The 15,810-nt window shown below is 50.4% G+C and overlaps 1 protein-coding gene across 1 annotated transcript in view; it reads right to left on the bottom strand.

The window, feature by feature from the left end:
• Positions 1–15,810, bottom strand: part of CLASRP (CLK4 associating serine/arginine rich protein) — a 33,047-nt gene that overhangs the window by 16,503 nt on the left and 734 nt on the right. The window contains exons 2-12 of the mRNA XM_059872477.1: positions 14,382–14,602; positions 12,660–12,757; positions 11,284–11,385; positions 8,326–8,405; positions 8,129–8,213; positions 6,824–6,972; positions 6,647–6,743; positions 5,235–5,313; positions 5,063–5,136; positions 3,469–3,510; positions 2,329–2,560 (exon numbers count right to left, since the gene is read on the bottom strand). Coding sequence (XP_059728460.1) covers positions 2,329–2,560; positions 3,469–3,510; positions 5,063–5,136; positions 5,235–5,313; positions 6,647–6,743; positions 6,824–6,972; positions 8,129–8,213; positions 8,326–8,405; positions 11,284–11,385; positions 12,660–12,757; positions 14,382–14,480 — 1,137 coding nt within the window. The 5' untranslated portion in view covers positions 14,481–14,602. The remainder of the gene's footprint in view (positions 1–2,328; positions 2,561–3,468; positions 3,511–5,062; positions 5,137–5,234; positions 5,314–6,646; positions 6,744–6,823; positions 6,973–8,128; positions 8,214–8,325; positions 8,406–11,283; positions 11,386–12,659; positions 12,758–14,381; positions 14,603–15,810) is intronic.

The raw sequence follows: 15,810 nt of genomic DNA, 5'->3' as shown, positions 1-15,810 counted from the left end.
AAAGAGGGGAAAAAGAGGGGGGGGAAAGGAGAAAAAAAGGGGGAAAGAGGAAAAAGAGGGGAAAAAGAGGGGAAAGAGCAAAAAGAGGGGAAAAGAGGGGAAAAATGGAGAAAAATAGGGGAAATCAGAGGGAAAAGAGGGGGAAAAAGGAGAAAAAGAGGGGGAAAAGGGGAAAAAGTGGGGGAAAAAGCAGAAAAATAGGAGAAAATCAGAGGGAAAAAAGGGGAAAAGAGAGGAAAAAGGAGAAAAAGATGGGAAAAAGAGGGGGAAAAAGGACAAAAAGAGGGGAAAAGGAGAAAAAAAGGGGGAAGAGGAAAAGGAGGGGGAAAGAGGGGAAAAAAAAGGGAAAAATGGAGAAAAATAGGAGAAAATTAGAGGGAAAAAAGGGGAAAAGAGGAGAAAAAGTGGGGAAAAAAGGACAAAAAGAGGAGAAAAAGAGAGGGAAAAGGAGAAAAAAAGGGGGAAAGGAAAAAGAGGGGGAAAGAGGGGAAAAATGGAGAAAAATAGGAGAAAATCAGAGGGAGAAAAGGGGAAAAAGAGGGGAAAAAGAGGGGAAAAAGTGGGGAAAAAAGGAGAAAAAGAGGAGAAAAAGAGAGGGGAAAAGGAGAAAAAAGGGGGAAGAGGAAAAAGAGGGAAAGAGGGGAAAAAAGGGGAAAAGGGAGAAAAATAGGGGAAAATCAGAGGGAAAAAAGGGGAAAAAAGGAAAAGAAGAGGGGGAAAAAGGACAAAAAGAAGAGAAAAGAGAGGGAAAAAAGAGAGAATAAAAGGGGGGAAAGGAAAAAGAGGGGGAAAGAGGGGAAAAATGGAGAAAAATAGGAGAAAAATCAGAGGGAGAAAAGGGAAAAGAGGGGAAAAAGCGGGAAAATTGAGAAAAATAGGAGAAAATCAGAGGGAGAAAAGGGGAAAAAAGGGGAAAAAGAGGGGGAAAAGTGGGGGAAAATGAGAAAAAGAGAGGGGAAAAAGGAGGAAAAAAGGGGGGAGAGGAAAAAGAGGGGGAAAGAGGGTAAAAAAGGGGAAAAATGGAGAAAAATAGGAGAAAATCAGAGGAAAAAAAGGGGAAAAAAGGAGAAAAAGGGGAAAGAGGAAAAAGAGGGAAAGAGGGGAAAAAAGGGGAAAAATGGAGAAAAATAGGAGAAAATCAGAGGGAAAAAAGGGGAAAAAAAAGGAGAAAGAGGGGGAAAAGGGGAAAAAGAGAAGAAAAAGAGAGGGAAAAAGGAGAAAAAAAGGGGGAAAAGGGGAAAAAAATGAGAAAAAGAGGGGAAAAGAGGGGGTAAAAAAGGAGAAAAAGAGGAGAAAAAGAGAGAGAAAAAGGAGAAAAAGGGGAAAGAGGAAAAAGAGGGAAAGAGGGGAAAAAGGGGGAAAATGGAGAAAAATAGGAGAAAATCAGAGGGAAAAGGGGAAAACAGGAGAAAAAAGGAGAAAAAGAGGGGAAAAAGAGGGGGAAAAGGAGAAAAAAAGGGGGAAAGAGGAAAAGAGGGAAAGAGGGGAAAAAAGGGGAAAATGGAGAAAAATAGGAGAAAATCAGAGGGAAAAGGGGAAAAGAGGAGAAAAAAGGAGAAAAAGAGGGGAAAAGTGGAGAAAAAGGAGAAAAAGAGGAGAAAAAGAGAGGGAAAAGGAGAAAAAAGGGGAAGAGGAAAAAGAGGGAAAGAGGGGAAAAAAAGGGGAAAATGGAGAAAAATAGGGGAAAATCAGAGGGAAAAGAGGGGAAAAGAGGAGAAAAAAGGAGATAAAGAGGGGAAAAAGAGGGAAAAAGGAGAAAAAAAGGGGGAAAGGAAAAAGAGGGGGAAAGAGGGGAAAAATGGAGAAAAATAGGAGAAAATCAGAGGGAGAAAAGGGGAAAAGAGGGGAAAAAGGGGAAAAATTGAGAAAAATAGGAGAAAATCAGAGGGAAAAAATGAGAAAAAGAGGGGGAAAAGTGGGGAAAAAGGACAAAAAGAGGAGAAAAAGAGAGGGAAAAAGGAGAAAAAAGGGGGAAGAGGAAAAAGAGGGAAAGAGGGGAAAAATGGAGAAAAATAGGAGAAAATCAGAGGGAAAAGAGGGGGAAAAAGGAGAAAAAGAGGGGGAAAAAGAGGGGGAAAAAGGAGAAAAAGAGGGGGAAAGAGAAAAAAGAGGGGAAAAGGGAAAAAAAGGGGAAAATGGAGAAAAATAGGAGAAAATCAGAGGGAAAAAAGGGGAAAAGATGGGAAAAAAGGAGAAAAAGAGGGGAAAAAGAGGGGGGAAAAATGACAAATAGAGGAGAAAAGAGAGGAAAAAAGGAGGAAAAAAAAGGGGGAAAGAGGGGGAGAAGAAGGGCTAAAGAAGGAAAAAGGGGATGAGAGGGGAAGGGGCCGGCCCGCACCGGGAGGAGGCTCGGTGGGCGGGCGCGGAGGCTCCGGGCGCCGGCGGGCGCGGCCGCTCCCGGGAGCTGCGGCGGCCGCGGGCGGCGGCGGCGGCGCCGGGCCCGGCCGGGGGCTCCTCGTCGCTGCCGCCGAAGCTGGTGATGAAGGTGATCTTCTCCTCGTGGCCCGGGGACGGCGTGCGGGACCGGGAACGCGACTCCGAGCTGGATTCCGAGGGGGAGCTGCTCGGGGAGGGAGCGGCGGGAGTTACCGGGAGGGGGAGGGGTCTCCCGGAGCAGCCGGAGGTACCGGGGAGTGCCCTGGGAGTGCCCCGGGAGTGCCCCGGGAGTGCCCGGGGAGTGCCCGGGGAGTGCCCCGGGAGTGCCCGGGGAGTGCCCGGGGAGTGCCCGGGGAGTGCCCCGGGAGTGCCCGGGGAGTGCCCGGGGAGTGCCCGGGGAGTGCCCGGGGAGTGCCCCGGGAGTGCCCGGGGAGGGGCCGGGGAGTGCCCCGGGAGTGCCCCGGGAGTGCCCGGGGAGTGCCCGGGGAGTGCCCCGGGAGTGCCCGGGGAGTGCCCGGGGAGTGCCCGGGGAGTGCCCGGGGAGTGCCCCGGGAGTGCCCGGGGAGTGCCCCGGGAGTGCCCCGGGAGTGCCCGGGGAGTGCCCGGGGAGGGGCCGGGGAGTGCCCCGGGAGTGCCCTGGGAGTGCCCGGGGAGTGCCCGGGGAGTGCCCCGGGAGTGCCCCGGGGAGTGCCCCAGGAGTGCCCCGGGAGTGCCCTGGGAGTGCCCCGGGAGTGCCCGGGGAGTGCCCCGGGAGTGCCCCGGGAGTGCCCCGGGAGTGCCCCAGGAGTGCCCGGGGAGTGCCCCGGGAGTGCCCTGGGAGTGCCCCGGGAGTGCCCCGGGAGTGCCCAGGGAGTGCCCCGGGAGTGCCCCGGGAGTGCCCTGGGAGTGCCCCGGGAGTGCCCCGGGAGTGCCCGGGGAGTGCCCCGGGGAGTGCCCGGGGAGTGCCCCGGGAGTGCCCCGGGAGTGCCCCGGGAGTGCCCCGGGAGTGCCCGGGGAGTGCCCGGGGAGTGCCCGGGGAGTGCCTGGGGAGTGCCCCGGGGAGTGCCCCGGGAGTGCCCCGGGAGTGCCCCGGGGAGTGCCCGGGGTCGGTACCGTTTGTAGGGGTCGTAGGTGGGGCTGTCCCGGCGGGCGTAGCTGGGGAGAGAGAGAGAAAGAAAATGGGGGTGGGAAATTGGGGTTGGAGGGGGGAAATGGGATTTTGGGGGGTGAAAATGGGGAAATTTAGGGGGAAATGGGGGGAAATGGGGGTGGGAAATTGGGATTGGAGGGGGGAAATGGGATTTTGGGGGATGGAAATGGGGGGTTTTAGAGGGAAATGGGGGGTTTGGGGGTAGGAAATTGGGATTGGAGGGGGAAAATGGGATTTTGGGGATGGAAATGGGGGTGGGAAATTGGGATTGGAGGGGGAAATGGGATTTTGGGGGGAAATGGGGGATGAAAATTTGGGATGGGAGGGGGGAAATGGGATTTTGGGGGGAAATGGGGGTGGGAAATTGGGATTGGAGGGGGGAAATGGGATTTTGGGGATGGAAATGGGGGTGGGAAATTGGGATTGGAGGGGGAAATGGGATTTTTGGGGGGAAATGGGGGTGGAAAATTGGGGTTGGAGGGGGGAAATGGGATTTTGGGGGATGGAAATGGGGGAATTTAGGGGGGGAAATTGGGGTTGGAGGGGAAATGGGAATTTGGGGGGAAATGGGGATGAAAATTTGGGGTTGGAGGGGAAATGGGATTTTGGGGATGGAAATGGGGATGGGAAATTGGGATTGGAGGGGGTAAATGGGATTTTGGGGGATGGAAATGGGGGAATTTAGGGTGGGAAATTGGGGTTGGAGGGGGAAATGGGAATTTTGGGGGGGAAATGGGGATGAAAATTTGGGGTTGGAGGGGGGAAATGGGATTTTGGGGGGGGAAATGGGGGAATTTAGGGTGGGAAATTGGGGTTGGAGGGGGAAATGGGATTTTGGGGGAAAATGGGGATAAAAATTTGGGGTTGGAGGGGGGAAATGGGATTTTTGGGGGGAAATTGGGGATGAAAATTTGGGATTGGAGGGGGGAAAATGGGATTTTGAGGGTGAAAAGGGGGGATTTTAGGGGGAGATGGGGGATTTGGGAATGAAAAATTGGGATTGGAGGGGGGGAAAATGGGATTTTCAGGGTGAAAAGGGGGAATTTTAGGGGGAAGTGGGGGATTTTAGGGGGAAATGGGGGGTTTGGGAATGAAAAATTGGGATTGGAGGGGGGAAAATGGGATTTTCAGGTGAAAATTGGGGATTTTAGGGGGAAATGGGGGTTTGGAGGAAATTGGGGGGATTTGGAGGAATTTGAGGGGGAATTGGGGAGGATTTGGGGATGGAAATTTGAGATTTGGGGGGAAAAAACGGGATTTTGGGGGGTGAAAAGGTGGAGTTGGGGGGGATTGGGGGGGAAAATGGTAGGATTAGGGGAATTTGGGGGAAATGGGGGGGGTTTGGGGATGAAAAATTGGGATTTGGGAATGAAAAGTTGGGATTTGGGGGCTGAAAAATTGGGATTTGGGGGGGGAATTGGTGGGATATGAGGGAAAAATGGGATTTGGGAGTGAAAAATTGGGATTTGAGGGTGGAAATGTTGGGATTGGGGGTGAAAAAGTTGGGATTGGGGGTAAAAAAGTTGGGATTGGGGATGGAAAAGCTGGGAATCTCACCTGGGGGGGCTGATTTTCCGGCCTTTCAGCCGCTTCTCCCGGAATTCCCGGCGCTGCCGGCGGGAGCGGCGGCCCTGGGGGAGGGATTGGAGGTTGGGAAAGGAATTTTTGGGGGATTTTCCAAGGGGAAATTCCCATTTTTTAATGGTTTTTTTCCAGGTTTTTCCCTCACCGAGTACATGGCCTTCTCCTCCTCCAGGGCCTTGGCGTTTTTGATGGCTTCAGCCTCCTCCTTGTCCTTCCTCAGCATCCTTTTTCCAAAAAAGGGGAAAAAATAAATGGGATCAGGGTGGGGTTTTGAGAAAATCCCAAATTCTGAGGAAAAGGGGGAGCCCTGAGCCAGAATTTCAAGGAAAAACAGGATTTTAAAGGCAGAATTTCAGGGGGAAATGGGATTTTCAAGGCAGAATCCAGGGAAAAAGGAAAGTCTGGAAAAAAGGGTGGAACCCTCAGGAAAACCAGGGAGATCTGAGGCAGAATTCCAAGGAAAAATAGGATTTCCAGGAGAGAATCCTAAGGGAAAATAGGATTTCCAGAAGAAAACTGTAAGAGAAGGTGGGATTTCCAGGAGAAAATCATAAGGGAAAACAGGATTTCTAGGAGAAAATCCCAAGGAAAAATGAGATTTCCAAGCCAAAATCCCAAGGGAAAATGAGATTCCTAAGCCAAAATTCCACGGAAAAATGGGATTTGCAGGAAAGAATCCCAAGGAAAAATGGGATTCCCGAGCCAAAATCCCAAGGGAAAATGAGATTCCTAAGCCAAAATTCCACGGGAAAATGGGATTTCCAGGAAAGAATCCCAAGGAGAAATGAGATTTCCAAGCCAAAATCCCAAGGGAAAATGAGATTCCTAAGCCAAAATTCCACGGGAAAATGGGATTTCCAGGAAAGAATCCCAAGGAAAAATGGGATTCCCGAGCCAGAATCCCAAGGGAAAATGAGATTCCTAAGCCAAAATTCCACGGGAAAATGGGATTTCCAGGAAAGAATCCCAAGGAGAAATGAGATTTCCAAGCCAAAATCCCAAGGGAAAATGAGATTCCTAAGCCAAAATTCCACGGGAAAATGGGATTTCCAGGAAAGAATCCCAAGGAAAAATGGGATTCCCGAGCCAGAATCCCGAGGGAAAATGAGATTCCTAAGCCAAAATTCCACGGGAAAATGGGATTTCCAGGAAAGAATCCCAAGGAGAAATGAGATTTCCAAGCCAAAATCCCAAGGGAAAATGAGATTCCTAAGCCAAAATTCCACGGGAAAATGGGATTTCCAGGAAAGAATCACAAGGAAAAATGGGATTCCTGAGCCAAAATCCCAAGGGAAAATGAGATTCCTAAGCCAAAATTCCACGGGAAAATGGGATTTCCAGGAAAGAATCCCAAGGAGAAATGAGATTTCCAAGCCAAAATCCCAAGGGAAAATGAGATTCCTAAGCCAAAATTCCACGGGAAAATGGGATTTCCAGGAAAGAATCCCAAGGAAAAATGGGATTCCCGAGCCAAAATCCCAAGGAAAAGCAGGAAGCCTCCCCGGGGTGGTTTTGGGGCAGGATCCCGCCTTTTCCCGAGGTTTTTCCGAGCCGTACCTGACGAAATCCCCCTCGGCCATGCCGTAGGTGGTGGCCTGCTTGTTCAGGTCGGCCACTTGCTCCTGGTTCAGCTCATCCACGTCCACCTCCACGTCTGGAAAAAGGCCGGGAAAATCCTGGAATTGCGCCCAGCACCGAGCCCCGAGTCCCGGCCGGAGGCCTCGGATCCGTTACCGATGTCCGGGATCACTTCGTCCTCGTCGGTGTTGGAGTCCTCCTCGGAGTCCTCCTCGTCCCCCGCTCGCTTCTCCAGGGAATTCTCCAGCTCCTCCACCGTGCTGTCCTCGTAGGTGTAGCCTATGGAAGCCTTTTTTTCCGCCAGCCTGGGGAGGGTCGGGACACGAATCCCTCCAGGCCGGGGCTCTTCCCCTCAGGGAGATCCCCCCGGGAAGGACGAGGCCCGGAGGAGGCCGGGCCGGGGAGCCCCGCCGAGGGAAAATGGGAATGGTGAGGGGAAATGGGAATGGTGAGGGGAAATGGGAATGGTGAGGGGGAATGGGAATGGTGAGGGGAAATGGGAATGGTGAGGGGAAATGGGAATTCTGAGGGGAAATGGGAATTGTGAGGGGGAATGGGAATTGTGAGGGGAAATGGGAATTGTGAGGGGAATTGTGATGGGAAATGGGAATTGTGAGGGGGAATGGGAATTGTGAGGGGGAATTGTGAGGGGAAATGGGAATTGTGAGGGGAATTGTGAGGGGAAATGGGAATTGTGAAGGGAAATGGGAATTCTGAGGGGGAACGGGAATTGTGAGGGGGAATGGGAATGGTGAGGGGAAATGGGAATTGTGAGGGGAAATGTGAGGGGAATGGTGAGGGGGAAATGGGAATTGTGAGGAGAAATGAGAATTGTGAGGGGAAATGTGAGGGGAATTGTGAGGGGAAATGGGAATTGTGAGGGGGAATTGTGAGGGGAATTGTGAGGGGAAATGGGAATTGTGAAGGGAAATGGGAATGATGAGGGGAAGTGTGAGGGGAAATGGGAATTGTGAGGGGAAATGGGAATGGTGAGGGGAAGTGTGAGGGGAATTGTGAGGGGAAATGGGAATTGTGAGGGAAAGGGGGAATTCAGAGGGAAATTTTGAGGGTAAATGGGAATTGGGAGAGAAAATCGGAACTCTAAGGGGAATTCCAAGGGGAAATGGGAATTCTGAGGTGGAATTCGGGGGTAAAATGAGAATTCTGAGGTGGAATTTGGAGGGAAAACAAGGATTCTGATGGAAAATGAGAAATCTGAAGGAAAATGGGAAATCTGAGGGGGAATTCTGAGGGAAAACGGGAATCCCAAGCCAGAACCCCCCATGCAAAACCAGGAGCCCTTCCCAGGATGGTTTTGGGAGAGATTCCAGCAAAGGAGTGAGGGGAAAACTGGGATTGGGTGCGTTATTCCAAAATTAGGATCATTCCTGAGGACGTGGGGGTGCATTCCCGGTGATTTCCCAGCCGGAATTTTCAGGAATTCCGACTTTTTTCCCTCACTTTTTCTTCTCATCCTCGTTGGGTTTCTGGAGGCCCCCGTAGAGCTCGTCGATGTAGATCTGGTACAGGCACTGCTCCTCCGAGACTGGGATGGGGAATTTTGGGATCAAATCGTTCCCTAAATCCCTCGGGAACCACCCCCAGGGGATATCCAAAGGGGTTGGAATTCCCCAAAAACCAGGGAAAAAGGGACTCACTGCCAGCGAAGTCGTTCTGCACCAGGCCCCGGTACCGCTCGTAGTTGCATTTGCGCTCGTCGGACTCCTGCTCCGGTGAGCTGAGGGGATTTTGGGATCAAAATGGGGATTTTGGGGGTTCAAGGTGGATTTTGGGGTTCCAAGGTGGATATGGGGGGGAAAAAAATGGAATTGGGGGAAAAAAAGGTGGATTATGAGGGCCTCCCCCCTCATAGTTGCATTTGGCGCTCATCTGATTGCTGCTCCGGTGAGCTCGAAAAATGGGAAATCTGAGGGGATTTTGGGATCAAAATGGGGATTTTGGGGGTTCAAGGTGGATTTTGAGGTTCCAAGGTGGATATGGGGGAAAAAAACTGGAATTGGGGGAAAAAAAGGCGGATTATGAGGGCCTCCCCCCTCACAGTTGTGTTTAGCGCTCATCTGATTGCTGCTCCGGTGAGCTCGAAAAATGGGAAATCTGAGGGGATTTCGGGATCAAAATGGGGATTTTGGGGGTTCAAGGTGGATTTTGGGGTTCCAAGGTGGATATGGGGGGAAAAAACTGGAATTGGGGGAAAAAAAGGTGGGTTATGAGGGCCTCCCCCCTCACAGTTGTGTTTAGCGCTCATCTGATTGCTGCTCCGGTGAGCTGGAAAAATGGGAAATCTGAGGGGATTTTGGGATCAAAATGGGGATTTTGGGGTTCAAGGTGGATTTTGGGGTTCCAAGGTGGATATGGGGGAAAAAAACTGGAACTGGGGGAAAAAAAGGTGGATGATGAGGGCCTTCCCCCTCACAGTTGTGTTTAGCGCTCATCTGATTGCTGCTCCGCTGAGCTCGAAAAATGGGAAATCTGAGGGGATTTTTGGATCAAAATGGGGATTTTGGGGGTTCAAGGTGGATTTTGGGGTTCCAAGGTGGATATGGGGGAAAAAAACTGGAATTGGGGGGAAAAAAAGGCGGATTATGAGGGCCTCCCCCCTCATAGTTGCATTTGGCACTCATCTGATTGCTGCTCCGCTGAGCTCGAAAAATGGGAAATCTGAGGGGATTTTGGGATCAAAATGGGGATTTTGGGGATTAAAGGTGGATTTTGGGGTTCCAAGGTGGATATGGGGGAAAAAAACTGGAATTGGGGGGAAAAAAAGGCGGATTATGAGGGCCTCCCCCCTCACAGTTGTGTTTAGCGCTCATCTGATTGCTCCTCCGGTGAGCTCGAAAAATGGGAAATCTGAGGGGATTTTGGGATCAAAATGGGGATTTTGGGGATTAAAGGTGGATTTTGGGGTTCCAAGGTGGATATGGGGGAAAAAAACTGGAATTGGGGGGAAAAAAAGGCAGATTATGAGGGCCTCCCCCCTCACAGTTGTGTTTAGCGCTCATCTGATTGCTGCTCCGGTGAGCTCGAAAAATGGGAAATCTGAGGGGATTTTGGGATCAAAATGGGGATTTTGGGGGTTCAAGGTGGATTTTGGGCTCTCAAGGCAGATTTGGGGGGGAAAAAACCCGGATTTGGGGGAAAAAAAGGCGGATTATGAGGGCCTCCCCCCTCACAGTTGCACTTGGCGCTCATCTGATTGCTGCTCCAGTGAGCTCGAAAAATGGGAAATCTGAGGGGATTTTGGGATCAAAATGGGGATTTTGGGGATTAAAGATGGATTTTAGGGATCAAAGAAAGATTTTGTGCTAAAAAAGCTGGATTTGGGGGAAAAAAAGGTGGATTTTAGCGATCTTCCCACGCATAGTTTCATTTGTGTGTGTCTGATTCCTGCTCTGGTGAGTTGGAAAAACGGGAATTCTGAGGGGATTTTGAGATCAAAATGGGGATTTTGGAGATTAAAGGGATACTTTGGAGTAAAAAGAGAGATTTTGTCCTAAAAAGGGAAGGATTTAGGGGAAAAAAGGAGGATTTTTTTGGGAAAAAGCGCGATTTTTGAGGGGTTGTTGTTGCATTTGCAGTCATTCAACTCATACTGCAGGGAGCTGGAAAAACAGGAATTCTGAGGGGATTTTGGGATCAAAATGGGGATTTTGGGGTTCAGAGGGAGATTCTGGGGATCCAATCTGGATTTTACGGATTCAAAGGGGGATGTTAAGGATCCAAAGGGGGATTCTGTGCTAAAAAAAGAGGAATTTTATGGCTCCAAAGGGGGATTTTGGTGCTCAAACACAGTGCTACAGATCCAGCGTGGATTTTTGGGATCGAAACAGGGATTGTTGGGATCAAAGATGGATTTTGGGGATCTAAAGGTGAATTTCGTAGATCCAAAGCAGAATTTCAGGGGATTCTTCGACATCAATGCAGATTTTTGGGGTCAAAACATAAATTTAGGACCCTCCCATCCAGCCCTGGTGGGATCCCAACCCCAAAACCGTGGGGAATTCCTAAGGAATTTTCTTTGGAATCTTACGGGAATTCTTTGGGAGAATCTTTGGGGAATTTTTTGGGGATCTTATGGGAATTTTTTGGGAATCTTTTGGGAATTTTTTGGGAATCCTATGGGAATTTTTGGGGGGATCTTATGGGAATTTTTGGGGAAATCTTATGGGAATTTTTGGGGAATCTTATGGGAATTCTTGGGGGAATCTTATGGGAATTTTTGGGGAATCTTATGGGAATTTTTGGGGGGATCTTATGGGAATTTTTGGGGAATCTTATGGGAATGTTTTGGGGGAAATCTTATGGGAATTTTTGGGGGGATCTTATGGGAATTTTTGGGAATCTTATGGGAATTTTTGGGGAATCTTATGGGAATTTTTGGGGGAATCTTATGGGAATTTTTTGGGAATCTTATGGGAATTTTTGGGGGGGATCTTATGGGAATTTTTTGGGAATCTTATGGGAATTTTTGGGGGAATCTTATGGGAATTTTTGGGGGAATCTTATGGGAATTTTTGGGGGGATCTTATGGGAATTTTTGGGGGAATCTTATGGGAATTTTGGGGGGAATCTTATGGGAATTTTTGGGGGAATCTTACGTGGGGCTGAGCAGGGCCGGGGTGTACATGGGGATGAAATCCAGGTGAGCACGGACGTCGAACCTGTCGATCATGTTGTTGGTGTCCCCCTGCCAGGGCATCCTGCCGGGAAAAACCGAGCCTTGGGAACGGGAAAAATCCTGGAATTCCCACCCACAATGGTCAGAATTCCCCCCTTTCCTTCAGCAAAAAAGGGAAAAGTGGTTCCCCCGAAAAAGCTGAATTTTCTTTGGGTTGGTGGAGTTAAAAACAAGTGAAATTTCATTTTGGGGGGAAAATTGGGATTTATTCAGCCCTGGGGGTGATTCCAGGGTGGGGATCCCATGGGATTTTCTCCCTGGGATGAGCAGAATTCCTCCTTTCCATCAGCAAAAAAATGGGAACAAAGACTCAAATAAAAATCCAAATTCTCCCTGGATTTGCCTGAAACCTCCCAAATTCCAACCCCTGGGAAATCCTGGATTCCTCCATCCCTGGGGGGGAATCCAAGGAATATTCCAGAGCCAATCCCACAGAATTTATCCCTGAAACGGGCAAAATTCCTTCAGCAAAAACGGGAACGGCAGCTCCAAATCCTCCCGGACTCGACCCAAACCTCCCAAATTCCAACCCCTGGGAAATCCTGGATTTCTCCATCCCCTGGGGGGAATCCAAGGAATATTCCAGAGCCAATCCCACGGAATTTATCCCTGAAACGGGCAAAATTCCTTCAGCAAAAACGGGAACGGCAGCTCCAAATCCTCCCGGATTCGACCCAAACCTCCCAAATTCCAACCCCTGGGAAATCCTGGATTTCTCCATCCCTGGGAGCTGATCCCAGGAATATTCCAGAGCCAATCCCACAGAATTTATCCCTGGAACGGGCAAAATTCCTTCAGCAAAAACGGGAACGGCAGCTCCAAATCCTCCCGGATTTGACCCAAACCCCCCAAATTCCAACCCCTGGGAAATCCTGGATTTCTCCATCCCCGGGGGGGGAATCCCAGGAATATTCCAGAGCCAATCCCACGGAATTTATCCCTGAAACGGGCAAAATTCCTTCAGCAAAAACGGGAACGGCAGCTCCAAATCCTCCCGGATTCGACCCAAACCTCCCAAATTCCAACCCCTGGGAAATCCTGGATTTCTCCATCCCTGGGAGGGGAATCCAAGGAATATTCCAGAGCCAATCCCACCGAATTTATCCCTGAAACGGGCAAAATTCCTTCAGCAAAAACGGGAACGGCAGCTCCAAATCCTCCCGGACTCGACCCAAACCTCCCAAATTCCAACCCCTGGGAAATCCTGGATTTCTCCATCCCCTGGGGGGGAATCCAAGGAATATTCCAGAGAGAATGCCCCGGAATTCCAGGTGGGAATTCCCAGCCCACACTCACATGTTGACGGGGCTCTCGGCTGCCAGGGCCACGGCAGAGTCCAGGTGCACCTTGCAGGCCCGGCCGTGCACCTGCAGGAACTGGGCCGGGTCCTTTTTCTGGGAAAACCGGGAAAAATCCGGGATTAGGGACAAGGGGAAGGTGGGAATGGAGGGGAGAATTCCCAGGAAAAATCTGGGATTAGGGATGGGGGAAAGGTGGGAATGGAGGGGAGAATTCCCAGGAAAAACGGGAAAAATCTGGAATTAGGGATGGGGGAAAGGTGGGAATGGGGGGGGAGAATTCCTAGGAAAATCTGGGATTAGGGATGGGGGAAAAGTGGGAATGTGGGGGAGAATTCCCAGGAAAATCGGGGATTAGGGATGGGGGAAAGGTGGGAATGGGGGGGAGAATTCCCAGGAAAATCGGGGATTAGGGATGGGGGAAAGGTGGGAATGGGGGGGAGAATTCCCAGGAAAAACGGGAAGAATCTGGGATTAGGGACAAGGGAATGGTGGGAATGGGGGGGGAGAATTCCCAGGAAAATCTGGAATTAGGGATGGGGGAAAGGTGGGAATGGAGGGGAGAATTCCCAGGAAAATCCTGGAATTAGGGATGGGGGAAAGGTGGGAATGGGGGGGAGAATTCCCAGGAAAATCTGGAATTAGGGATGGGGGAAAGGTGGGAATGAGAGAGAGAATTCCTGGGACAATCTGAGATTAGGGATGGGGGAAAGGTGGGAATGGGGGGGAGAATTCCCAGGAAAATCTGGGAATTAGGGACGGGGGAAAGGTGGGAATGGGGGGGAGAATTCCCAGGAAAATCCGGGATTAGGGACAAGGGGAAGGTGGGAATGGGGGGGAGAATTCCCGGGACAATCCTGGAATTAGGGATGGGGGAAAGGTGGGAATGGAGGGGAGAATTCCCAGGAAAATCCGGGAATTAGGGATGGGGGAAAGGTGGGAATGGATGGGAGAATTCCCAGGAAAATCTGGGATTAGGGATGGGGGAAAGGTGGGAATGGGGGGGAGAATTCCCAGGAAAATCCGGGAATTAGGGATGGGGGAAAGGTGGGAATGGATGGGAGAATTCCCAGGAAAATCTGGGATTAGGGATGGGGGAAAGGTGGGAATGGATGGGAGAATTCCCAGGAAAATCCTGGGATTAGGGACAGGGGAAAGGTGGGAATGGGGGGGAGAATTCCCAGGAAAAACGGGAATATTGGTCTTCAGACTGGGAAAGGAGCCCCCAGACTGGGACAGGGACCCCCAAACTGGTTCTGGGACCCCCCAAACTGGATCTGGGTCCCTCAAAATGGTGAGAACTGGCCCAAAATGGGTCAGGATCCCCCAAACTGGTTCTGGGACCCCCCAGACTGGTGTGAACTGGCCCAAACTGGGACAAGGACCCCCCCAAACTGGGACAATGACCCCCCAGACTGGTGTGAACTGACCCAAACTGATTCTGGGACCCCCCAAACTAGGACAAGGACCCCCCAAACTGGTTCTGGGACCCCCCAAACTGGGACAATGACCCCCCAAACTGGTTCTGGGACCCTCCAGGCTGGTGTGAACTGACCCAAACTGGTTCTGGGACCCCCCAAACTGGAACAAGGACCCCCCAAACTGGGACAAGGATCCCCCAAACTGGTTCTGGGACCCCCCAGACTGGTGTGAACTGGCCCAAACTGGTGTGAACTGGCCCAAACTGGTTCTGGGACCCCCCCCCCAGCCTGGCACTCACGATTTTCTCGTAGTACTCGCGGCGCCTCTCGGCGCGTTTCTTGTAGTCCACCATCATCCCCCGCAGCTTGCGCTCGTGCTTGCGCGCCTCGTGCCACATCCCCGCGCCTTCCGGAACCTTCCGGAACCTTCCGCGACCTTCCGGGACCTGCCTCGGGCTGCCAGGACCTTCCGGAACCTTCCTGGGGAAAAGGGGGGTGCAGGAGGGGGAGGAGGAGGGTCCTGGAGGGAGAAAAAGGAGGATTTAGTGATGGGGAATTGGGGTAATTAAAGGGGTTGGGGTAATTAAAGGGGTTGGGGTAATTAAAGGGGTTGGGGTAATTAAAGGGGTTGGGGTAATTAAAGGGGTTGGGGTAATTAAGGGGGAATTGGGGATTGATTAATAAAGAGGAAATTGGAAAAAGGGGGGAATTTGGGGGTTAATTAAGGGGGGAATTGGGGTTAATTAAGGGGGGAAATTGGGGAAAAATTGAGAATTAAGGGGGGAAATTGGGGATTAATTAAGGGGGGAAATTGGGGATTAATTAAGGGGGGAAATGGGGGATTAATTAAGGGGGGAATTGGGGATTAATTAAGGGGGAAATTAGGGATTGATTAAGGGGGGAATTGGGGATTGATTAAGGGGGGGATTGGGGTAAATTAAGGGGGGTATTGGGGTAAATTAAGGGGGAATTCGGGATTAATTAAGGGGGAAATTGGGGTTAATTAAGGGGGGAAATTTGGGATTAATTAAGGGGGGAATTGGGGTTAATTAAGGGGAGAATTAGGGATTAATTAAGGGGGGGATTGGGGATTAATTAAGGGAGAATTGGGGATTGATTAAGGGGGGTATTGGGGTAAATTAAAGGGGAAATTGGGGATTAATTAAGGGGGGAATTGGGGATTAATTAAGGGGGAAATTAGGGATTGATTAAGGGGGGAATTGGGGATTAATTAAGGGGGAATTGGGGTTAATTAAGGGGGAATTTGGGGGTTAATTAAGGGGGAATTGGGGATTGATTAAGGAGGGGACTGGGGATTAATTAAGGGGGAATTTGGTGGCTAATTAAGGGGGAATTGGGGTAAATTAAGGGGGAAATTAGGGATTGATTAAGGGAGGAATTGGGGATTAATTAAGGGGAAATTGGGGAAAAAATTGAGAATTAAGGGGGGAAATTGGGGATTAATTAAGAGAGAATTGGGGATTGATTAAGGGGGAAATTGGGGTTAATTAACGGGAAAATTAGGGATTGATTAAGGGGGAAATTGGGGCTAATTAAAGGGAAAATTAGGGATTGATTAAGGGGGGAATTGGGGTAAATTAAAGGGGAAATTGGGATTAATTAAGGGGGGAATTTGGGGTAAATTAAGGGGGAAATTGGGGATTAATTAAGGGGGAACTGGGGATTGATTAAGGGGGGGACTGGGGATTAATTAAGGGGGGGACTGGG

The sequence above is a fragment of the Haemorhous mexicanus genome, chromosome 36 (genome assembly GCF_027477595.1).
Source record: "Haemorhous mexicanus isolate bHaeMex1 chromosome 36, bHaeMex1.pri, whole genome shotgun sequence".
NCBI lineage: Eukaryota > Metazoa > Chordata > Aves > Passeriformes > Fringillidae > Haemorhous > Haemorhous mexicanus.
This window is presented reverse-complemented; position numbering and strand designations above follow the sequence as displayed.